Source organism: Carcharhinus amblyrhynchos, chromosome 1, assembly GCF_965287045.1.
Source record: "Carcharhinus amblyrhynchos chromosome 1, sCarAmb.v2.hapA, whole genome shotgun sequence".
NCBI lineage: Eukaryota > Metazoa > Chordata > Chondrichthyes > Carcharhiniformes > Carcharhinidae > Carcharhinus > Carcharhinus amblyrhynchos.
Window position 1 is genome coordinate 38936788 of NC_137324.1, and position 25634 is coordinate 38962421.

A 25634-nucleotide genomic window follows, 5' to 3' on the forward strand; every position below is an offset into this window, starting at 1 on the left:
GGTAGCTACAAGAGCAGGTCAGAGGTAAATGTAGGAAAGAAGGGGGTTGGTACCTCCTGTGGGAGGGGTGGGACCTCCTTCTGGGGGGGGGGGGAGGGGAGAAGGCTTGGTACCTCTGGGGGGGCAGGGAAAGGGTTAGTACCTCATGAGGGGGATAGTACCTCCGGGGGGGGGGTGGGGGCGAAGTTGGTACCTCGTGAAGGGGCGGTACCTCCTTTTGGGGGTAGGCTTGGTACCTCCTGGGAGGGGTTGATACCTCCTGTGGGAGGCTTGGTACTCCTTTGGCGGGTAGGGGGTTGGGCCACCTTTCCTCCCATCCCCGCGCCTCTGAAAATTGATTCCCCCCTCCAGGCCCGCCTTGCCCAAGTCCTGATCCTGGCCTGTACCTTCCAGTCCAAGTTCATCCTAAGGGACCTCCCTCGCAGTTCCAGCAGTGGCCAGTTCCGAGATCTGGCAACACGTCATTTCCAGGAAAATCTGGCTTGCTGAGGAACTTCCCACAGGTATCCAAGTCACTTATTCTTGCTCAATAACTTCTGCTATATAAATACAACCTGCAGCTCACAGCCCCAATTCAAGCCGAGGCAAGTGGTGGAGAAGTGATCGCCCGCTCCTATCTGCTTCCTATCTCCAGTACAACAGGATTTATTGATGAAGCCACTTACACGGACAAGCTTGAAAGGGTCAGAGCGCCAGGATTTCCCCGCAGGTCAGTCCAAATAAAATCATATATCTGCCGATTTATAATGCATATTGGTTAGATATCCCCTCTCAAGAGTTAAGATTGAATTACTGGTATTTTATCTCATGCAGGTAAATTTACTACAATTAATTGTCTTCATTTTTTTAAAATCCAGTGCAGTATTGACTAATCACTGTAATGACTAATCTGGCTAGCTTTATTTCTGAATAGTGATCCGGATTAAATAAAATTTTCAGTGTGAGTTTGGATCAGTGTGCAGTACAACAAACAAAGGAAATGACAGCACAAGGAACAGGCCCTTCGGCCCTCCAAACCTGCGCCGGTCATGCTGTCCGTCTGAACTAAAAAAAAATCCTTTTGGGGGGGCCCTCTATTCCCATCCTATATTTTTTAAAAAGGGGGCGACATGGACAAATTGGGCCGAAGGGCCTGTTTCCATGCTGTAAACCTCTATGACTCTATGAGACTCTATTCATGGATTTGTCCAGACAACCCTTAAAAGTCAAGTACAACGCCCCTTTATTTCTGACATTGAATCAAAGTTGATAGGATAGTCTCTGTTCTTTGAGAGAATTATGTGAAATTAGTTTAAGGGAATTTAGGAAATTTGTTGTTAAGTTTGGGTACTGAAACATGTATAAAAGAGGATGTGAGATGTGAAGAAATTGACTGATGCAATAGTTTGAGCAGAAAGTTTTACTCTGCATAAACTTACTGATGTCTGAAGTCGGTAACAAAAGTAGAAAAACACATTCAAGATTTCCCAAATCTTAATGAATATAATAAAAAGACATTTGATTTAGGGGCAGAGTAAGGTTTTATACTTTAAGGTCAAATATAGTAACAATGATATGTTTATTCCAGATCAAAAAGTCATAAAGGATTTGGCACTGGAAATGAGAGAGATGGGAGATTACCTGCACCTGAGACATTTAATACTCAACTCTCTCCAATCTGAACAAAGTCACAAGAAAGACTGCGGAACAACCAAGAAAAAATGATGCAGCAGTTTATAAAGGTCATTTCATGACTGATTTCCTGGAAGAAAATAATGGATTGATGCCATCCTCGAAGCTTGAGGGAATGAGGGACAATTGGATTCTTGGTACGTTCAAATCATGCCACTCTAAGGGGCCAGGGGAAGACAGCATCAGACAACCAACAGAACCGTGAGCAGTTCCAGCGGGAAGTCCCATAACAAGAGTAATGAAAAAGACTTGAGACAAAGATACCATTTTACAGCTTGCTGTTAAATACATGATTGTAAAATGGAATCAGTTTCTACATGTGGGCTTGGGCTTGAATTAAAAAGTTGTTTAGATATTGTGTTAATACTCCTAAATAACACAGGATATTAACTACAGCACCAGAGAGTTGAATAAGAAATGAAGTGCATTCGTGTACAATGAAAGATGTTTTAAAACATGTGTGTAATGCATAAATTGCTTTGCAGTCATGTTTCAGTTAAAGTTAACGTCTATTTATTAATCACAAGTACCTACACTGCAGGGAAGTTACTGTGAAATTTCTCTAATGTATATAGTACTTGATTTCACTGTAAACAAACTTGACATCTGATGATAATTGACCTTGACATTAAATTATTTTTTTAACTTTCAAATTGTCAATGTATTACCTTACTTAAAAGATAAAATCCATAATTCATAAGGTTACTTCAAATTCTGCTGCTTTGCATTAAGAAAATACTTAAGGGTAGAATTTCTTTCACTGGAAAGAATTGAGGATTGGGAACATTTCCAGGTCCCAACGCTGCAGTGGCTATCAGGGCATGCCGCCTCGGACATCTTCCAAGAGATGACAAATTAAAGTGTCTAAGTCAACCATCCACTTAAGGCTGATGGGTGGATACATATGGCTGAAGGCCAATCAGAGGACCTGCAACCTTGGAAGTGGAGTAGGGTTGCTGCTTGCAGAGGTGAAACCACAAAGCGTTCCATTTTGAGGAGTCCTCGAAAGAGATATTCATGACCTCCATATAATAGTCAGCAGCCACAATTGTGATCTGCTCCGGGCACTCCAATGGGGTGTTGATTATAGGTTGGAGGCATCACAGACACCCACACCAGCTGTCAGGCTTGGCCTTCAGTGGGGGAACCCCAATATGGGCATTTGATTAGACATTTTGATTGCCTGTTGCTGCTGGTTGGATGCCCTTTGCTGATGGTGACCCGTCCAGAGGTGGGAATGAATTGGCACACTGACTGGACTTTCCGTCTACTCTCCCAACCTGTGGGACATGGGAAATCTCTGCTCTGAGGATCATCAGCAGCCTTAAGTGTAATCTTCACAGACTCATGCTTCACTTCCTAGTCAGTATTTGCAGCATCATTGATGACATCCTTAAAACAAAAGAAAAACATTGTGGATGATGGACATAAGAACATAAGAAATAGGAGCAGGAGTAGGCCATCTAGCCCTTCGAGCCTGCCCCACCATTCAATAAGATCATGGCTGATCTGTTGTAGCTCAGTTCCACTTTCCCGCCCTCTCCCCATAACCCTTAATCCCCTCTCTTATCAAGAACCCATCAACCCGCTTCTTAAAAATATTTAGCGAGGCAGCCTCCACCACTTCAACGGGCAGAGAATTCCAGAGATTCACCACCCTTTGAGTGAAGAAGTTCCTCCTCAACTCCGTTCTAAACCGCCTCCCCTTTATCTTGAGGCTGTGCCCCCTAGTCCTACTGTCTTTTTTGAGCGGGAAGAGTCTCTCCACCTCTATCCTATCCATCCCATTCATCATCTTATACGTCTCAATGAGATCTCCCCTCATTCTTCTAAACTCTAACGAGTACAAGCCTAGTTTATTCAGCCTCTCCTCATAGCTCAATCCCCTCAACTCCGGTATCAGCCTAGTAAACCTCCTCTGCACTCCCTCCAGGGCCAAAATATCCTTGCGCAGGTGCGGCGCCCAAAACTGCACACAGTACTCCAGCTGCGGCCTCACCAATGCCCTATACAGCTGCAGCAAGACCTCCCTACTTTTATATTCAATCCCCCTCGCTATGAAGGCCAGCATCCCATTTGCCTTCCTGACCATCTGGACATCTGAGATTAACGCAGAAAATGCTAGAAATACAATATATAAATTTGCAGATACGATAGTTTTAAGGGGTGTCTGGGCAAATACACGAATAGGATGGGAATAGAGGAATATGGTCCCTGGAAGGGTAGGAGGTTTTAGTTTAGTTGGGCAGCATGGTCGGTGCAGGCTTGGTCAGTGCAGAGTTTCCTCCAAATGCTCCGGTTTCCTCCCACAGTCCAAAGATGGGTTAGTTTCATTGGCCATGCTAAATTGTCCCTTACTGTCCCAGGATGCATAGTTTAGAGGGTTTAGTGGGGTAAATTTGTGAGGCCACTGGGATAGGGCCTTGGTGGGATTGTTGTCAATGCAGACTTGATGGGCAGAATAGCCTCCTTCTGCACTGTAGTGATTCTGTGACCTCTCCATGACCAGGTTCTGAAACAGGATATTTCAAAACCTGATAGGATTGGAGGCCATGAACTCTGTGGAAACAAACTAAACAAAAGTTGTACAGGCTTTTGAAAGAGCTATGCAAAATGATCCATGCTGGCTGTGGTCTAACACTAACACTTTGGCTGGCTCCAGAAGACTGAGGACAGAAGAGATTGCCACCTCCAGCTATGGAGATAAGCTTTATCCATCCGTTTGTCTAACCTGGGAGCAATGAAGCACATTCAGAGAAAACTGCTACTGTCTGTTACAGAGATCAGCATATCTCCAATCTGGGCCAGTGAAGCATTCTCACTTGTTACAGGTTGAAATATCTGTTTTTGTCTATGTAGCTAATGTACCATATCTAAACCATTGCTTCTTAAAAATAATGATTTAAAATCAGTACTCCACCTTTTTGGGCAACCCGTAACACCTGGGCCACATCCTGTAAGCGGCGGCATGGTGGCACAGTGATTAACATTGCTGCCTCACAGAGCCAGAGTCCCAGATTCAAATCCAGCCTCGGGTCACTGTCTGTGTGGAGTTTGCACATTCTCTCCATGTCTGTGTGGGTTTCCTCCAGGTGCTTCGGTTTCCTCTTATAGCCCAAAGATGTGTGGGTTAGGTTGATCAGCCATACTAAATTGACAATAGTGTCAGGGGATTAGCAGGGTAAATGTGTGGGTTTACAGGAATAGGGCCTGGGTGGGATTGTGGTCAGTGCAGCCTCAGTGGGCTGAACTATACTACGCTATAGGGATTCTGTGTTCTCTCCCACTGCTTTACTTTTCCTGGTAGCACTTTCCATAACCATCCTCACCTTTAAACATCTGCCCAAAATAGCTTGGGAATTTGATCACATACTGTCCCCCTCATTTTTCTCCCATCTTAAAGGTGTTAACACAGTAAAAAGTCTGACAACACCAGGTTTAAGTCCAACTGATTTATTTGATAGTAAACTCACTAGCTTTCGAGGTTTCCCTCTTCTTCAGGTGAATGGAGAGTTCTGGCCTCAGACAGAGCATATAAAGCACAGACAGTTTACAGATTACTGATTAGAATGCGAATCTTTACACCGAACCTGCTGTTCAAGTCCTAAAGTGGCCGACAATGTGAGTGGAAGGAGCACCGATCACAGGTTAAAGAGGTGTGTATTGTCTCCAGACACATTGTCAGCCACTTTAGGACTTGAACAGCAGGTTAGGTGTAAAGATTCACATTCTAATCAGTAATCTGTAAACTGACTGTGCTTTATATGCTCTGTCTGAGGCCAGAACTCTCCATTCACCTGAAGAGGGAAACCTTGAAAGCTTGTGAGTTTACTATCAAATAAATCAGTTGGACTTAAACCTGGTGTTGTCAGACTTTTTACTGTGTTTACGCCAGTCCAACGCCGGCATATCTACATCATGATTAAAGGTGTTACACAAATGCAGATTGTTACGTATTAAAATGTATTTGCGGCTGCTATGGGGAAACTGTTGACAGATCTGCAGTAATGTGATCATGATCTACAGAGTGAAAAACAAGGCAGAAATCTTGGGGTAGATAGTATGTGTGGCAATTGCAGAGGAATTCCTCTTTTCATTTTTACAGGAAGGAAGCACAGGTACACAGTTTGCCTGATCACGCTGAAATCGCGTGACTCTCTTGCAGTTGATTTAATCGTTTAGACACACCCAACACCGACTCTCGGTTCAAAGCTCTGCTCTGCTCTACAGGGTCACTCAATCTAAATTATAAAAGGAATCAACAAACATAACAATAAACTTAGCAGCAAACTCAGAGGGAAGTGTTCTGTGTTAATGACGAAGGGAAAGGATAGAGTGGCTGGTTGATATATATGACCCAGCTGCAAACTCTTACAGCTCGGCTAACCTGGGGGGGGGGAGGCGGCGAAGGGAAGAATGGATTTCTCTAGCTGCTTTTGATGGCGAAATGAAAGATCTGAGAGGTGGCAGAAAGTGCGTAAGGGAGCAGAGAGAAAAAAAACCCAGTATATGTGGAACTGTGACTCAGGAAGCTGCCCTTTAATACAATAACTAAAAAAACGAAGTTAGAAAAACAATTGCAGCCTGTCGATTTGGCTCAAGGCCAACATGTCCTGTCCGAGTCAGAGGTTTGTGTTGATGACTCACATTCCAGAGATTTCATTACCTAACCGAGGCAAGTGTTGTGTTTGTTTTAAGTAGCTTTTCTTTGAAAGTGAGGTGGTCACAAAAACAACACCTTGGACACTTTTGTTCTAAATGATTTTGTGCCAACTATTCTCTTTCTCGTAAGTTCGTGGGACATGGGTGTATTTATTGTCCATCCCTGAGGTCACTTAATAGTCAACCATATTGCCATATAGACTAGATCAGGTAAGGGTGACTGATTTCCCCCCTCTAAAGAATATTAGTGAACCAGATGTGATTTTACAATAATGATTTCATGGTCATAGAAACATAGCAGATAGATGCAGGAAGAGGCCATTTGGCCCTTCAAGCCTGCTCTACCATTCATTGCACTCATGGCTGATCTTCCCTACTTTAGGATAGCATAATCCTACTTTTTCCTTATAACTTTGATCCCATTTGCCCCAAGTGTTGTATCCAGCCATCTCTTGAATACGTTCAATGTTTTGGCATCTACTACTTCCTACGGTATTGAAGTCCATAGGCTCACCACCCTCTCGGTGAAGAAATGTCTTCTCACCTCCAACCTAAATGGTCTATCCTGAATCCTCAGATTATGACCTTTGATTCTGGACTCCCCCACCATCGGGAATATCGTCCCTGCATCAAACCTGTCTAATCCTGTTAGAATTTTATAAGTGTCTATGAGATTCCCCCCTCATTAGATTTTTAATCCAGATATCGATTGAATTCACATTTCATCATCTGATGGGATTGAACCCAGGCCCCCAGAGGATTGCCAAAAGAGAAAATGCTGGAAAAACTCAGCAGGTCTGGCAGCATCTGTAAGGAGAGGAAAAAAACGTCTCGAGACCAAAAGACTCTTTGTCAAAGGTGGTATCCACAGTAAAAAGTCTGACAACACCAGGTTTAGGTCCAACCGATTTATTTGATAGTAAACTCACTAGCTTTTGGGGTTAGTCCCTTCGTCAGGTGAATGGAGAGTTCTGGCCTCAGACAGTTATATGCTCTGTCTGAGGCCAGAACTCTCCATTCTCCCTGAAAGCTAGTGAGTTTACTGTCAAATAAATCGGTTGGACCTAAACCTGGTGTTGTCAGACTTTTTACTGCGTTTATCCCAGTCCAACGCCGGCATATCCACATCAAAGATGGTATCCCCAGAAGATTCCCCTGCATCTCTGGATTACTAGAACAGCACAGTACAGGCCCTTCGGCCCTCAATGTTGTGCCGAGCTATGTCCAAACCCATGTTCAAGCTATCCCACTTGAAATCAAATCATATTCTGAGTTCTGTGTTGATGATCAGCCATGATCTTATTGAATGGCGGGGCAGGCTCAAAGGGCTAGATGGCCTACTCCTGCTCCTATTTCTTATGTTCTTATGGTCTTATGACAATACCACTACACCACTGCCTCCTTTTAGACACTAGAGTTGTCTGGAGGTTAGGTTTTCAGAGCATCGTTTTTCTGTTAGTAAGCAAATTCAGAATATTTTGCCAAGGTTTTTCGCAAGCAAAACTGCTTCAAATCATCCCGAAGGATAAGGGTTATAGATGCATGGGAACACTACCACCTTGAAGTTTCCCTCCAAATCACTTGCCATCCTGACCGGGAATGATATCGTCATTCTTTCAAAATCCTGGAACTCCATCCCTAACAGCACTGGGGGTGTGCCTCCACCACAAGGAGTGCAATGATTCAAGAAGCTAGCTCACCACCACCTTCTCAAGGATAAGTAGGGATGGGCAATAATAATAATGGGCAACCATAGAAAGCATTCTTTCTGGTTGTATCACAGTATGGCTCCTGCTCTACCCAAAATCACAAGGAAATACAAAAAATCATGAACAAAGCCCAGTCCATCATGCAAACCCGCCTCTCATCCATTGACTCTACACTTCCGGCTGCCTCAGCAAAGCAGCCAGCATAATTAAGGATCCCATGCACCCCTGATATTTTCTCTTCCACCTTCTTCCTTCAGAAAAAAGATACGAAAGTCTGAGGTCACATATCAATCAACTCAAGAACAGCTTCTTTCCCGCTGCTGTCAGATTTTTGAATGGACTTGCATTAAGTTGATCTTTCTCTACATCCTAGCTACAACTGTAACACAACTTTCTGCACTTTCTCATTTCCTTCTCTGTGAACAGTATGCTTTGTCTGTATCGTACGCAAGAAACAATACTTTTCACTATATGTTAATACATGTGACAATAAATTAAATAAAATCAAATCAAATAACTGCTGGTTTAGCCAAGGACACCCACACCCCATAAATGAATAAAAATTAATGAAGGGGCTGTTGAAAATCCACAGGATACTGCCAGTTCCATTGGTACACAATGCGGTGATTTCACTGAGGGCCACTAATTGGCATAAAGTGTCACTGCTGGCACATGGCCATTATCAAGCTGCTCTATACATCTCAGAATCAGCCTGTTTTCAGAAAGGCCTCCTTCCTGCCAACTTCCACAGTGGTTAACACTGCTACCTCACAACACCAAGGACCTGGGTTCAATTCCTGGCTTGGGTTACAGTCTGTGCGGAGTCTGCACGTTCTTCCTGTATCTGATTTTTGATTTCATTTATTATTGTCACATGTATTAACATACAGTGAAAAGTATTGTTTCTTGCACACTATGCAGACAAAACATACCGTTCATAGAGAAGGATAGCAGAAAGTGCAAAATGTAGTGTTACAGTCATAACTAGGGTGTAGAGAAAGATCAACTTAATGCAAGGAAAGTCCATTCAAAAGTCTGACAGCAGCAGGGAAGAAGCTGTTCTTGAGTCAGTTGGTACATGACCTCAGACTTTTGTATTTTTTCCCAGAGGAAAAAGGTGGAAGAGAGAATGTCCAGGGTGTGTGGGATCCTTAATTATGCTGGCTGCTTTGCCAAGGCAGCAGGAAGTGTAGCCAGAGTCAATGGATGGGAGGCTGCTTTGTGTGATGGATTGGGCTACAGTCATGACCTTTTGTAGTTCCTTGCAGTCTTGGCAGAGCAGAAGTCATACAAAGCTGTGGTACAACCAGAAAGAATGCTTTCTATGGTGCATCAGTAAATGCTTGTAAGAGTCATAGCTGAAATGCCAAACTTCCTTACTCTTCTGAGAAAGTAGAGGTGTCGGCAAGGGGGGGACCAGGACAGGTTGTTGGTGATCTGGACACCTAAAAAACTTTAAGCTCTCGACCCTTTCTACTTTGTCCCTGTTGATCTAAATAGGCATGGTTTCCTTTACTCTTCCTGAAATTGATGACTATCTCCTTCATTTTGTTGATATTGAGGGAGAGATTATTGTTGCCGCACCAGTTCTCTATCTCATTCCTATACTCTGTCTCATCATTGTTTGAGGTCTGACCCACTACTGTGGTGTCATCAGCAAACTTGACAATTGAATTGGAGGGGAATTTGGCCATAGAGTCATGGGTGTATAAGGAGTATAGTAGGGGGCTGAGATTTATAGGGCACCGGTGTTGAGGATGATCGTGGAGGAGGTGGTGTTGCCTGTTCTTACTGATTATGGCCTGTGAGCTAGGAAATCTGTGTGGGCTTCCTTCAAGTGCTTTGGCTTCTTCCCACAATCCAAAAGGTGTGCTGGTTAGGTGCATTGGTTGTGCTAAATTCTCCCTCAGTGTCCCTGCACAGGTGCTGAAGTGTGGCGACTACGGATTTTCACTTCATTGCAGTGTTAATGTAAGTCTGATATCGACCTGGGGAATCCTGTCTATTGCCTCATCTTTAATAAATGAAGGCTGATTGAGGACGGCTTCAAAGTGTTCAGCCCATCTCTGCAGGATCTGAGCCCTCTTTGTAATGAGAGTTGTACCATCTGTATTCAGGGGGGGAAAACTCCTGAGAGATTGAGGTCCATAGAGACTGTTGAGGGCTTCATAGAACCACTTCAAGTCACTTCTGTCAGCGTATCCCTGTATTTCATCTGTCTTGGAGCTCAGCCAGGCATTGTTTTTTACGTAGTTTATTTTGGACTGTCCTGCGAGTGTGGCAAAAGCATTTTTCTTGGCAACTGATGATGGGTTGTTCTGACCGGCACGATGATGACAGTGCTTTTCAACAAGTAGAGCATGTATCTCCTCATCATTCTCATCGAACCAAGTCTACTTGTGACTAATAAATAAACTTTTACCATGTAAAGTTAAAGCACATGCGTTTGCAGGTAATGTGTTGAGATGGATAGGAAGCTGGTTAGCAGATAGGAAGCAAAGAGTTGGCATAAATGGTCTTTTTCTGATTGCCAGTAAGTGACTAATGGGGTTCCACAGGAATCTGTGCCAGGACTCCTGTTCACATTATATATTAATGATTTGGAAGAGGGAATTGAATGTATCATCTCCAAAGTTGCAGATGATACAAAGTTGGGTGGGAGGATGAGCTGTGAGAAGGATGCAGAGATGCTGCAGCATGATTTGGACAGGCTGAGTGTATGGGCATATGCATGGCAGTTGCAGTATAATATGGATATATGTGAGGTTATTCATTTTGGTAGCAATAATACAAAGACAGATTATTACCTGAATGGGTATAAATTGAGGGAGGTGGATACTCAACGAGACCTTGGAATCCTTGTGCATCTTTCGCTGAAAGTAAGCGTGCAGGTATAGCAGGCAGTAAAGAAGGCAAATGGTGTGTTGGCCTTCATAGCTAAAAGATTAAACATAGGGATAGGGGTGTTTTGTTGTAATTGTATAGGGCCTTGGTGAGGCTACACATGGAGTATTGTGTGCAGTTTTGGTACCCTTCTCTGAGGAAGGATGTTCTTGCTACAGAGGGAATACAGCAAAGTTTTACCAGGCTGATTCCTGGAGTGGCAGGTCTGTTAATATGAGGAGAGATTAAGTTGGTTAGGATTATATTCAGTGGAGTTTAGAAGAGTGAGAGGGGATCTGATAGAAACTTATTAAATTCTAACAGGGTTAGACAGGGTAGATTCAGAAAGACTCCCCCAGTGGTGGGGGAATCCAGAACTAGGGGTCATAATTTGAGGATAAGGGGTAAATCTTTTAGAACTGAGGTAAGGAAAAACCTTTTCACCCACAGAATGATGAATGTGTGAGGCCAAAATGTCTGATTCCAAGAAGAAATTAGATCCAACTTTTGGGGCTAAAGAGATCAATGGATATGAGTGGAAAGGGGGATCAGGATATTACATTTGATGATCAGGCATGATCAAAATGAATGGCAGAGCAAGCTTGAAGGGCCAAATGCCCTACTCCTGCTTCTAGTTTCCCCAACCTGTCTCCCCCAACTTGCATTTCCCCCCCCCAGAACTGTTTTCGCCTAGCCTCCCAACTCCAGCCTGCCTTCCCCACCAGCTTATCTCCCCCCTGCCCCAATCCATCTTCCCACCAGGCCCCTTTCCCCCAGTTCATCTTCTGCCCAGCCCATCTTCTCCCCCTTCCCATCCCACATTCCGTGCAACACACATTCCCCCATCTGCATCCCACATTCCCCCAACCTGCATTCCCCCCCCAACCACATTCCCCCATTTTGCATTCTCCCCATCCTGCATTCCCCCCATCCCATCTCTACATTTCTTCTGGGGTTACTAGGCCCATCTCCCAGAGAAGCCCACCACCCCAGAATTTATATATTTTGGAGCATTTTTTCCCAGGTTGGGTTTGCAGACCACAAAATGTCCTAACTGCCGGCTCCTGACCTGGCAGGCTTGTGCCTCGAATGAATCATGGAAATGACAGCTCCTTTGATAAGGAATCTCCAATGTTGGTTACACCCAACTAATGACATTTGCCTTCAGGTTTAGGTGAAGCATCTTCCCTTACAACATAGGCTGGAAATCCCCAGTAAAAGATAGTTCTGTTGCTGAGAGATTCTGTCCTACTGCTGCTGTAAACCTTAACTGAGGTGGGGCCTTGTGATTTATTGGTATAGTCTGACTGTTGGGAGCAGTTTCCAACTCTTGACTGGAATTATTCCTGGAGGTTTAATCACATGATGGAGTAAAATTAAAAAACATCTAAGCCTCATGACACCTAGTGGTCTTATGTGTCTGATCATGTGACTTCACTTGCTGTCTGGAAATGTTCATGCATTTATCTCAGAATGGGCAGGTTCGTGAGTGAGTCACTTTCATTGTGATTTTACAGCAGCAGCTGTTGTATGAGATGGTTCACCCTGAGGCTGAACTTGGGGAAATGGAGGGTGATGAAGAGGGTAAATTAAAGATGAGGAAATCAGAGAGGGTAAACTGGAGGAGGGCGGAACTTTCATTCGTACAGCAATTAAAAGTAGCTCACTTCAGTCAGAGTATGGTGAATCTGTGGAACTCTGCCACAGTAGGCTGTGGAGGCCAGGTCATTGAGTGTCTTTAAGACAGAGATAGATAGGTTCTTGATTAATAAGGGGATCAGGGATTATGGGGAAAAGGCAGGAGAATGGGGATGAGAAAAATATCAGCCGTGATTGAAGGGTGGAGCAGACTTGATGGGCTGAGTGGCCTAATTCTGCTCCTATGTCTTATGGTCTTAAGTTACAGCAATTAATAGCAATGAAACTCTGGTCAATATTAATCACGTTAGACAAATTTCATTAATAATCTATAGGTCAAAAAAAAGTATGCCTTTTACACTTAACTAGTTGTATTTGTATAAGCTGCTGATACTGAAACAACAACCAGGTTCTCCCTGGACTGTAACATTACAGTCACACACTCACCATGTTTCATAGTCCTGATAATAATCCTTACTTCTTTGGGCTTTGGTTTTCACTCAGATTGTGTGTGAAGGTGACCTCTGAACTTGAAGCCACAATACCAGCCCATGTATATTTGGAATTTCACAGAGCAAACTTGGCTGGCACACATCAACCTGCTGGCTGAGTGTTTGGGCTACGTCCCAGGGGGACACATTGCCCTCAACAACACTTCTAAACATCCCCTGAGACTCAGGCTCAGTCAAGGAAAGTTTCACAGATTGACATTCAGGAATTTCAGCACAGGAAGTGGCAAATGTAACGCACCCAACACATTTGAAAGCTCATAAGACTTTACAGCAAGTGGTCAGTGACAGAGGAACATGAGGAGAATCCATGAGGGTAGACGAGAAAACAGGGGCTGTGGGTTTTCTCCGGGTGCTCTGGTTTTCTCCCACTATCCAAAGATGTGCAGGTGGGATGGAATGGCCAGGGTAAATTACCCCTTAGTATACCCGAACAGGTGCCAGAGTGGTGACTGAGGGATTTTCACAGTAACTTCATTGCAATGGTAACGTAAACCTACTCGTGACGCTAATAAATAAACTTTAATCAGCTGTTTAAAACAGCCCATTCCAACCAGGGGATTTTCAAATCAATTCAGTGAGTGAAAATATCTCATTAACCATAACAGCATGTGGAGTGAGAAAGGACTACAAAATATGATTAAGATGCATTTTTATTTCATAAAATAGTGTTTTGAATCAATATAAAACCTTGTTTACAGATTTTTCAGCTTTAAATAATGAGCGCAAAGCCACTTTAAAAAATATACAGTCCATCTAGTAGTATTGCACTCTTTTATTCCCCCTTATTTCATGTAAGAGGACTGTTGACAAAGCAGTCATATTCTTACACAAATAAAATATATTTTTACAACAGTATTTTACAGTTTGTGCACCATAATGTTTTCTTTTTGCTGAAACATTAAGCAGGTTGGTCTAAAATTCTAAACTTATTAGATGTTACTTTTAAATGACTTATTTGCTGATAATTTGGTACTTTTGATGGCATCATCGAGAAGTGCAGAGTTTAATTTGTGCAAGTTGTAAGGGTGGAACATGCTAGTTTACAGAATTATGTTGCAATCCATCTGTCATTCCAACGACAGTCTTTTAATTATGACCAATTTTTTTTTTAGAAAATGAGAGAATTCATTACCTGACCAAACAGATGTTGGCAATTTGAACACTTGCACAAAGGAATGAAGATAAATAGGGATGAGCTGGGAGGTTCCAGGGTGTGAATGTTCATCTTCACCTATATGATGTTATGACAAATGAGCTATTCGCTGTTCTCATATCACACCAGCAGAATTTCTGGGAACATCCTGTGCAATTTCAACTGAAGTGGGAGAGGTTTTTGCCTTTGTTGATGTTAGGAACATCAATTGGCACAGTAAAAAATAATTTCAGTCACTGTGGTCCGGATATCTATCATAAACCTCCTTCCCACTTTACTGATACTGTTAAGATTGTTACCAAGACATTCTTAAAATAATTTGGATAGATATCAATGTATTGAGCAGCACGGTGGCACAGTGGTTAGCACTGCTGCCTCACAACTCCGGGGACTCAGATTCAATTCCCTGCTTGGGTCACTGTCTGTATAGAGTTTGCACATTCTCCCCATGTCTATGTGGGTTTTCTCCAGGTGCTCTGGTTTTCTCCCACCACCCAAAGATGTGCAGGTGGGATGGAATGGCCAGGGTAAATTACCCCTTAGTATACCCGAACAGGTGCCAGAGTGGTGACTGAGGGATTTTCACAGTAACTTCATTGCAATGTTAACGTAAACCTACTTGTGACGCTAATAAATAAACTTCAATCAGCTGTTTAAAACAGCCCATTCCAACCAGGGGATTTTCAAATCAATAGAACAGAAAAGGACAAAGAGACCTACCAGGCTGGAACGTGAATTAGAAGCAGAAAATGCTGGATATATTCAGCCATTCAACGTACATCGGTGGAGCAAGAAACAGAATTAACATGTCAGGTCAATAAGCTGATGAATAATTAGAATTAATGAAACCTTATTGACCTGAACTGTTAACTCTGTTTCTCTCTACATGGATGCTGCCAGTCCTACTGAGTATTTCCAGCATTTTATGCTGTTATTTCAAATTTCCAGCATCTGCAGTATTTTGCTTTTATATTAGTCTTGGACGCTCTCAAACAGACTCTGAAATCCAATTTAATGGGTTCGTCTGAGATTCCAGACAGAAATTTCAGATCAAAAATGAAACTGTTTAATCGGTACACTAATTCATTTCAGTATAATTTAGTTTAAAAGGAATCTAATTTTAATTAGTTTCTAACATGTCTCCATTCATAACAATAGCCACAACTCCTCATTTGATCTTTCTTCTGAGCCTTCAATAAATTGAATTTCTTCATTCCTGGAAGCAGTCTGTTTGTTGTCTGTATTTGGGTTGACACGGGTTAGAACACAATGGTTACATCATATTTATCTCTAGTGCCTTCCTGTGAAAGCTAACTTAAAGCAAAGGTAATAGATTTCAGTGAGAAATGTTTTATTAAGTTCAACTAATTAATTTTTAAAAGCTCAGCTTAGTGGTGTTTTAGTCCTACTATTAAATGATTATATTTCTCCTTTGTAAACGCATTGAGGTATATTCCTGCATGTAAGTGACAAGACATGAATGTAATGTATAATTAATGACCATATTAGGAAAAGGAGTAGGCCATGCAGCTCCTTTAGCCTATCCTGTCATTAACTTACATCACGGATGGCGTTTACCTCATCTTTATGAGAAGACCTTGATATGTTTAGTGGGATAGCAGTAGACACCCTACAGAAATGGTGAAAACAGTTGGACGAACCCCTGCAGAAATCCAGGCTGATTATGTTTATGTGGCTTTGATATAATATTTCCTCATTACTTGTTTGTCAAATGCTGAAGGAACATCTCCACACAAAGGATTGTGGAATTTGCTGCCCAGTGAAACAGTTGAGGCCCCCTCACTGAATGTTTCTAAGGGAAGGATAAATAAGTTTTTGAACAGTAAAGGAATTAAGGGCTATGGTGAGCAGGCAGGTAAGTGCAGCTGAGTCCACGATAAGATCAGCCATGATCTTATTGAATGGTGGAGTAGGTTCAATGGACCAGGTGGCCTCTTCTTGCTCCTAGTTCTGATGTTGTTATGGAATCTCCTCCCTAAACTTGTCCACCTCTTTGTCCTCCTTTTATGATGCTCAATAAAACCCACCTCTCTGACAAAGCTTTCCATCGGCACAGTATGGGCACCACGGTGGCACAGTTAGCACTGCTGCCTCATAGTGCTAGGAACTCAGGTTCAATTCTGACCTTGAGTGACTGTGTAGAATTTGTATATTCACCCTGTGTTTTCCTTCAGGCGTTGCAGTTTCCTCCCATTGTTCAAAGACATGCAGATTAGGTGGATTGGTCATGCTAAATCACCTCTTAGTGTCCCAAGATATATAGGTTCGGGGGATTAGCGGGGTAAATACACAGGGTCATGAAGATAGGGTCTGCGTAAGATGCTTTGTCAAGAGTCGGTGCAGACTCGATGGGCCAAATGAGCTCCTTCAGCACTGTAGGGATTCTATGGTCACCTACACTAGTATCCCTGTAAAATTTTGTCTGTTACTATGTTAAGAGCTCTAAAAAACACAAGTTATTGCTGTCTTCATTTCTGCAATGTAGAAATTCTATGGTTCCATGGACATTTAAAAATGATGGGCTAGACCTGGATGTGAAAATTCAGCCCTCACTTCTGACAGATCCAATTTCTGCTGATAGGATAAAATGTGTGGGGTGTGATTCTCACAGGAGACATCCAAACTCATCAGGGCTTTGAACTTAGTGCTGAGTTCAAAGAGATTCCTTGCTGGCTGAGTCCAAAGGTCTTAACCCACAGTGTGAGGGTCACATACTGATGGAGTAGACATAAATGCTCTTGAAGGGTGGACAACTTTGTTGATCTGAAGTTTTTTTTTAAATTGCCTGTTCTTTAAACCAAAAACGTTGCAGCTGTCTTTGAGTTAAAAAAAGGCCTTGCTGAACTGCACTGATTAGCAGGCCACCTGCTATAACATAGGAAAAATCAGTAACATATGGTCAATCAGCTTCAGTAGAGCTCTTCCCCCCCAGGGGCTATCATTATGAATGTTTGACTGAGTTTCAAAAGCTACAATCAGCAGGGATTTCTGAGTTTACAGCTTGACAGTTAAAATAGTTATTAAAGGAATAGCTGTCTTTGATGTGGGTTCTGATGAGAAGTTTGTTTAATTTTATGAAAGATAACCACTTGAAGAGATTTAAAAGCTTTTATGGACAGCCTTTTCACCATCAAGTGTATAGTATTGAGAGAGCTGTATCAGATTGTTAGAAGGGTTTTCCCTTTCCCCTATGGTTTATCAGGTTTGCCCATGGTTGTTACTGGGTTAGTTGGCAGAGTTGTGATGTAGGGTATGCGGGGCTAAACAGTTAGGTAGGAGCAAAAGTTGACTGGGAGGGTATAAGAGGCTAAGGGGCGTAGAGGAGAGGAAGGGCATGTTAACATGTTGGAAATGAGGGGCCAAGAGGTTGGATGGGGTGCATGAGTTAGCATTGAATTCATGTGGAGGGTATGGGGGGCTGTGGAATGAGAGGCATGGCCTGGCAGTGAGTTGGCATGGAGGGTATGAGGGCACATGGAACTGGGTGAGAGGTATTAGTGTGTGTGTTTTGGGGTATGTTTTACTGAGGCGGGTCTGGCAAATTGGGAAATTTCCCGACTCGACTTACCTCAGCAGCCAAACTCTAGTCCATATCACTCTGTGATTAGCCAGTTTGAAGAAAGAGTCAGGAAATTGCAATGCCAGTCTGAACACCCTTTCATCAATGAAGCCTCTCAAGCCCGGATTTGAAAACTGCAGCATGAACAATGTGGTACATTTAGCCTGATTGCAGTGATGAACAATTGGGACCTCATTGCTCATGGCCCTGCGCTAAGGAAATACAGCCTTTTCTCCTGACAGACACCAGAGCAGGTTCTTCTCTTCAGCACCCAGGCATGATCGAAGCAGGGCCAACCACTAATCACATTCACTGGGCACAAGCTGATGTACTACCTTTAGAATCAATAGCTGGAAGATTGAGAGTACCTGGCATGGCAGGTTTGCTTCCATCTCACCAAGTTCTTATGTTCGGACCCACTGTTCTGAAATTCAGACACCTAACAGCTGATATTAATAAAGATGGAGGGAGGGAGGATTAATACTATTTGAGAATAGATCCAGATAATTACTACCAATACGTGATGCTTTCTTTACACACACACACAGACAATAATGAGGAAACCCTGAGAATTGGAATGACTTGTTGCTGGAAGTTGTAATCTTTCCCGGTGGACAAATGTATGCTCCAAGGTTTGTTTCTCTCAATGGTTGAGGACAAATTGGTTGCAGACAGATAAGGGACTCCTGTAAGCTTCACACTTCCAGCTGGTGGAATCACAGTGTTCTGGGGAATAGTGTGTGCCATGCTATGGTCAAAGTGGTGGTGGAATCTTGCCCCTTCGTACTTCCCGGTACCTGCTGCTTCCGTAACAAAGGCTCAAACTTGTACGTGGCTGACGTTTCAAAACCAACCGGTGATGACTATCCTTCGGGTGTGTGGGGAAGTAAGCAGAATTATGCTGGGGTTGAAAGGCCTCAAAAGGTAATGTGCCCGCAATGAAAGACTGGAACCAATTCAACTGCCTGGGGCAGAATCGGTTCTCTGACACATCAGCCGAGCCACTCTGCAGTATTGTTGGTGATTGAGCAACCAGTCTGGGATCTGGAAAGATGAAACTTCCCACATAGATTGCAATTCCTCCCCCATTGCTTCAGGTAATTCCATACATCAATATCCCGATTAATAGGATAGCCCTGGTTGAATATTTCACAGGAAGAGTTCCAGTGCTCTGCTGGTAAATTGCTTCACTTCAGCTAGGCAAATTCTGCATAACTGGAGACCTCTAAAACTCTGGATTCTTACTATTGTGCATCTAAGTTGTATAGAATTGGATAATTCTCTAGCGAGAGAGTATACACTTTATTTCAGGCAATCAGTTACTTAGTAGCTTGATTTGGAGATCCTTAAGCATCTTAATAGACTTGTGCAAGCATCAGTGCTGAGTTTATCAAAAAGAAAGTCCTTAGTGTTGGATTATTTGAACATCATTTGAACTCCATTGTCTGCTCTGGAATACAACGAATCTGAAAAATTTGTAACTTTTTTTTCTCTAACCTTTGCTTGTAAATTTGCAATGAAAAGGCCTCTGATTCAATCTGGAAGATTCACAATTCGCTTTGATATTTTCACAACTCTCATCTTTCCAAGACAGATTTTTGGCAGAGGTAATTTTGTTGGGGTTTGCGAAAATTGCCAACAATGCCTCGGGTTATCACTTCACTTTGGCATGTTTGTGCTCCGATGAAATCTCAGTCGTTAAACTGTTTTAATTTTCCGAATCACTAACTGGACAGGACCTTCGGGAACAGCCTTGATGATGTTCCAAGCATCGTAGTGCATGAGGCCTTGCAGGAACCTGCCATTGATTGCGAGCAATTCGTCCCCAACTTCAATCATTCCACATTGCTCAGAAACTCCACCTGCAGGTTACAACAGGTAAAATATAACGTGAACAATGCCATGCAGTTCAGTTCCAGTGAAAGACCTGAAAGGCAGAATGGCCCTGTTTAAACTTGGTTTGTTTTTAAGTGGCATGAGCCTTTCTGCTACAGAGGGAGGCATGATGTGGAGATGCAGGTGTTGGACTGGGGTAAACACAGTAAGAAGTCTGACTGAGAGGGAGGGAGACAGAGGGAGGCAGCCAGAACAGGAACAAAAGCCCTGTATGATGATATTAAAGGGAGTGATTTCCAATTCCAACAGTACCAATTTCACAATTGGGGTGGCACAGTGGTTAGCACTGCTGACTCACAGTGTCAGGGACCCAGGTTCGAATCCAGCCTTGGGTGTCTGTCTATATGGAGTTTGCATGTTCTCCCCATGTCTGTGTGGGTTTCATTCAGGTGCTTCAGTTTCCTCCCACAGCCTAAAGAAATGAAGGCTAGATGGATTGACCATGATAAATTGCTTCTTAGTCTCCAAAGATGTGTAGGTTAGGGGGATTAGCGGGGTTAAGGGAATAGGACAGGTGGTGGGCCTGGGTAAGATGCCCATCATGTCGGAGAGTTAGTGCAGACATGATGGGCTGAATGGCCTCCTTTTTGCACTACAGGGATTCTACAATTCTATGAGTTACATGCCATGTGTTGACATGATTAGACAACGATACTGATGTGCAAATCCTCCCAAATTCTCAAAGAGTTTGACTTAAAAATCTAAGTTATTTTGATACATCTCACTCCTAACAAAGTCACCTCCCCATGTGATAAGACTCAAATTTCCTTCAGAATCAATCTGTATCTTGAGAGTCCTCTGATTCTGATTGTTGTGTTGAAACCAAACATTAAATGAGAGCATGAATTTTCTTTAGGGTGGGACGGCAGTTGAGCAGGACCACAGTGCTCCGTTGCGTATCAAGCCAATGCCCCATTTTTCCTGGTCTGGGTTCTTAAAATGTCAACAGATTTCCACAAGGATTCCCAAATGGAATCCAGGAGAAGAATATTAGGAACTCAATCAGAATTGAGACATTGATAGGATGCATGACTGGGCGGAGAAGTGGCAGATGGAGTTCAACCCAGATAAGTGTGAAGTGGTTCATTTTGGCAGGTCAAATAGGATGGCAGAATGTAATATTAATGGTAGGACTCTTGGCAGTGGGGAAGATCAGAAGGATCTTGGATCCGAGTTCATAGGATGCTCAAAGCAGCTGTGCAGGTTGAAGCTGTGGTTAAGGAGGCGTATGGTGTACTGGCCTTCATCAATAGAGGAACTGAGTTTAGGAGTTGAGAGATAATGTTGCAGCTATATAGGACCCTGGTCAGACCCCACTTGGAGTACTGTGATCAGTTCGTTTCGCATCATTACAGGAAGTGGAAGCCATAGAAAGGGTGCAGACAAGATTTACAAGGATGTTGCCTGGATTGGGGAGCATGCCTTATGAGGATAGGTTGAGTGAGCTCGACCTTTTCTCCTTGGAGAGACGAAAGATGAGGGGTAACCTGATGGAAGTGTGTAAGATGTTGAGAGGTATTGATCGAGTGGATAGTCAGAGACATTTTCCCAGGGCTGAAATGATTGCCACAAGAGGACACAAGTTTAAAGTGCTGGGGAGTAGGTACAGAGGAGATGTCAAGGGTAAGTTTTTCACTCAGAGGGTGGTGGGTGCGGAATGGCTGCCAGCAACGATGGTGGAGGCGGATTCAATAGGGTCTTTTAAGAGACTTTTAGATAAGTACATGGAACTTAGTAAGATAGAAGGTTACAGGTAATAATGGTAGGAAGGACTATTACATGGCGAAAAACTGCAGCATGCGATGGTGCAGAGGGACCTTGGGGTCCTTGTGCATGAGTCGCAAAAACCCAGCCTGCAGGTGCAGCAGGTGGTCAGGAAGGCGAATGGGATGCTGGCCTTCTTAGCGAGGGGGATTGAATATAAAAGTAGGGAGGTCTTGCTGCGGCTGTATAGGGCACTGGTGAGGCCGCAGCTGGAGTACTGTGTGCAGTTTTGGTCGCTGCACTTACGCAAGGATATTTTGGCCTTGGAGGGAGTGCAGAGGAGGTTTACTAGGCTGATACCGGAGTTGAGGGGGTTGAACTATGAGGAGAGGCTGAATAAACTAGGCTTGTACTCGGTTTAGAAGAATGAGGGGAGATCTCATTGAGACGTATAAGATGATGAATGGGATGGATAGGATAGAGGTGGAGAGGCTCTTCCTGCTCAGAAAGGACAGTAAGACTAGAGGGCACAGCCTCAAGATAAAGGGGGGGCGGTTTAGAACGGAGTTGAGGAGGAACTTTTTCACTCAAAGAGTGGTGAATCTCTGGAATTCTCTGCCCGTTGAAGTGGTGGAGGCTGCCTCGCTAAATATTTTTAAGACGCGGGTTGATAGGTTTTTGATAGGCAAGGGGATTAAGGGTTATGGGGAGAGGGTGGGAATGTGGAACTGAGACACGACAGATCAGCCATGATCTCATTGAATGGCGGGGCAGGCTCGAGGGGCTAGATGGCCTACTCCTGCTCCTATTTCTTATGTAAGCCTAGTAATCTCTAAGGTAGGGACATGTTTGGCACAGCTTTATGGGCCGAAGGGCCTGTATTGTGCTGTAGTTTTTCTATGTTTCTAAGGGACAGAAGTGTTTGGCTGAGCAGAAACACTGAAGGCCTAGATTAGCATTTTCAACAGGAAATTGGTGGGGTGGAATTGAGTGGTCAGATGTTACTGGGCCCCTTCTCCTGGGGGGTTGTTGGGGGGGAGGGGGCAAGGTGGAGATTGTTTGGTTATTAGCACTATTCTCTGAGGCCCATTGGTACAACTTCATTGAGGGCTTCAGAAAGTGGTGACCAGTGGGGAAGATAAAATAAAACTTCATTGGGGAGCCCCCCCTCCCTCCCCCATTTATATGAGACAGATGGGGCAGGAGCGGGCAGTGGGAGTGGAATCCTGATTGGGGTGGTGAGGCAGCAATAGGCTTAATGTCCCATAAATATAACCATGAAAGAAAATGCACCCTCCAACCCAAAGGAAAAAAACCCCTCATTTCAAATTGAATTCTTTGTTGGAATGGGATGGAGAGGAGCTCCATCTAGTGCCTGTATTGGCAATGCACAAGTTTTTAAGTTTATTTATTAGTGTCACAAGTACGTTGACATTAACACTGCAACACTCCTTGAAAAAAGACAGATTCTGAATTAGACGCAGCCACGCTCATTTGACCAGCTGTTGGAACATTTTGCTACCAGCGCTATTGAACCACTGGCATTTTCACCTTCCTAATAACATGTTAATGATGTGTTACGATCCGGTTAAGGACCATAACTGTTTTTTATATAGACAAGGTTTGAAACCTCAGTCACCTACCAGGAGAATAAAGCCAAAAGATTACAACAGTTTTAAACAAACAAAATAAATTTTACAAGGTCAGGAAGGTAAAACAATTTACCAATATCTATCTTATATGCTAATGTTTAGAATTAACATGAGGTGAATATGAATTAACAGGCAAACAGTGGTCCCATCCACAGTGTATGTTAAATGGCAGATGCAACCAAGACAATTCCCATGGATTTCTCAGCAATCCACCCAGATGTCAGTAACCATTGTGTCACAAAATCTCATTACAACTGCGTGTGGCGGCATGGTGGCATAGTGGTTAGCACTGCTGCCTCATTGTGCCAGGAACCTGGGTTCCATTCCCGGCTTGCGTCACTCTTTTTGTATGGAGTTTGCATGTTCTCCCCATGTCTGCATGGGTTTCCTCTGGGTGCTCTGGTTTCCTCCCACAGTTTAACAGACCTGAATAGGTGCTGGACTGTGGCGACTAGGGGATTTTCACAGTGACTTCATTGCAGTGTTAATGCAAGCCTTACTTGTGACTAATAAATAAATAAACTTTCTTCCTCAAAAATGTCACAAAACTAGCAAGAATTGTTGAAACACCAGGTGCATGTTACTCTCATTGGAATTTTATGTTTCATTTCAAGTCTAACCTTGCTGGACGTCAGCTAATTTAAATAATTATAAGATCAACCCATGTCATTCAGAGCTTTTCAGAAAGATTTGACCTGCAATAGAGGACTTGCTTAAATGTGACTGGAATATTAAATGTGAGGGGTGGGAAAATGGAGACATATAGAATCATGTAAAACTGCACACGAAAGGCTACTGCTTAAACTCATTATGGTCATTTATTGCGGGATATTAGATTGAGGGATTTATCAGTAGAGATGCAGTGGTTCACAATACTCAGAGAAGATACATTACAGTGAGGAAGACAGACTCCAAGGCAAGGACACACTATCCATGGCTTACTAAAGAAGTTAAAGGTAGTATCAAATTAAATGGAAAAGCATATAATTCTGCAACGGTGAGTGGTAGGTCAGAGGATTGGACAGAAAATAACGAACAGCAAAGAATGACTAAAGATTAAAAAGCAGGGAGAAATTAGAGTTTGAGAGAAAACTCACTAGAAATATAAAAACTGACTAAGAGTTTCTACAGGTATTTAAATAGGAAAATAGTAAGTCCTCTGATCCTCCAGACAGTAAGAATGGGGAACTAATAATGGAAAAAAGGAAATAGCCGATAGATTGAACAGCTTGGGTCACTGTTTGTGTGGAATTTGCATTTTCTCCCTGTGTCTGCGTGGGTTTCCTCTGGGCGCTCTTCTTCACTCAAAGGGTGGTGAATCTCTGGAATTCTCTGCCCGTTGAAGTGGTGGAGGCTGCCTCGCTAAATATTTTTAAGACGCGGGTTGATGGGTTTTTGATAGGAGAGGGGATTAAGGGTTATGGGGAGAGGGCGGGAAAGTGGAACTGAGCAGCGACAGATCAGCCATGATCTTATTGAATGGCGGGGCAGGCTCGAAGGGCTGGATGGCCTACTCCTGCTCCTATTTCTTATGTTCTTATGCTCTGGTTTCCTCCCACATTCTGAAAGACATGCTGGTTAGGTGCATTGACCCAAGCAGGCACCGGAGTGTGGCGACTAGGGGAATTTCACAGTAACTTCATTGCAGTGTTAATGTAAGCCTTACTTGTGACTAATAAATTAACTTTAACTTTATTTTGTATCTCTTGTTACTGTAGAGACACAAATAACATCCCAGAAATAATTGTAAATCAAGAGGTGAAAAAGAGGGGAGAGGAACATAAACTAATTACAATCACCAGGGCAAGAGAAAATGATTAAAAACTTAAAAGTTGACAAGTTCCAAATCCTCATGGGCTTCATCCAAAGGCCTTGAAGGAATTGGCTGCTGAGGTACTAAATGCATTGGTTTTAATTTTCCAAAATTCCTTAGATTCTGGAAAGGTCCCATCAGATTGGAAAATGATGAATGTGATTCCTCAATTCACTAAAGAAGGGAGACAGAAAGCAGGAAACTACAGGACAGTTACTTTAATACTGTCATAGGGAAATTGCTGCAATCTATTATTGAGGGGGTTATAGCAGGGCCCTTAGGAAATCTTAATACGATCAGGCAGGGTCAACATGGTTTTCTGACAGGGAAATTATGTTTTACGACTTAATTGGAGTTCTTTGAGAAAATAAGCAATGTGGATAAAGGGAGACCTGTGAATGAACGGTACTTAAGATTTCCAGAAGGCACTTAACAAAGTGTCACATTAAATGTTACTTACAAGAGCTCATAATGTAGGGGGTTAGCATATCAGCATGAATGGAGAATTGGTTAGCTAACAGGACACAGCGAGTAGGGATTAATGAGTCTTTTTCAGGTTGGCAAGATGTGACAAATGGAATGTCATAGGACTCAGTGCTGGGGTCTCAACTATTTACAATTTATATCAATGACTTGGATGAAGGGACCAAATGAATTGTTGTTAAATTTGTTGATGACACAAAGAAAAGTGGGAAAATGTCTTGTGAAGGGGACATAAGGATTCTGCAAAGGAAAACTTCCTTTCAATGTTACATTCTGAG

The 25634-nt window shown here is 43.0% G+C and overlaps 1 protein-coding gene and 1 long non-coding RNA gene across 7 annotated transcripts in view; one reads left to right on the forward strand and one right to left on the reverse strand.

Annotated features, from left to right (window-relative positions):
* The first annotated feature begins 476 nt into the window (after positions 1-476).
* LOC145349193 (uncharacterized) lies at positions 477-2260 on the forward strand. Its single transcript, XR_013888070.1, has 2 exons — positions 477-709; positions 1568-2260. It is a non-coding gene; the product is annotated as an uncharacterized LOC145349193 (long non-coding RNA).
* An 11447-nt stretch (positions 2261-13707) lies between these two features.
* The window catches only part of pdzd2 (PDZ domain containing 2), a 456346-nt gene continuing 444419 nt past the window's right edge, over positions 13708-25634 (reverse strand). For all 6 annotated transcript variants that reach the window (XM_080212162.1, XM_080211984.1, XM_080212076.1 and 3 more), the window contains one exon: positions 13708-19670. In XM_080212162.1, coding sequence (XP_080068288.1) covers positions 19507-19670 — 164 coding nt within the window. In that variant the 3' untranslated portion in view covers positions 13708-19506. The remainder of the gene's footprint in view (positions 19671-25634) is intronic.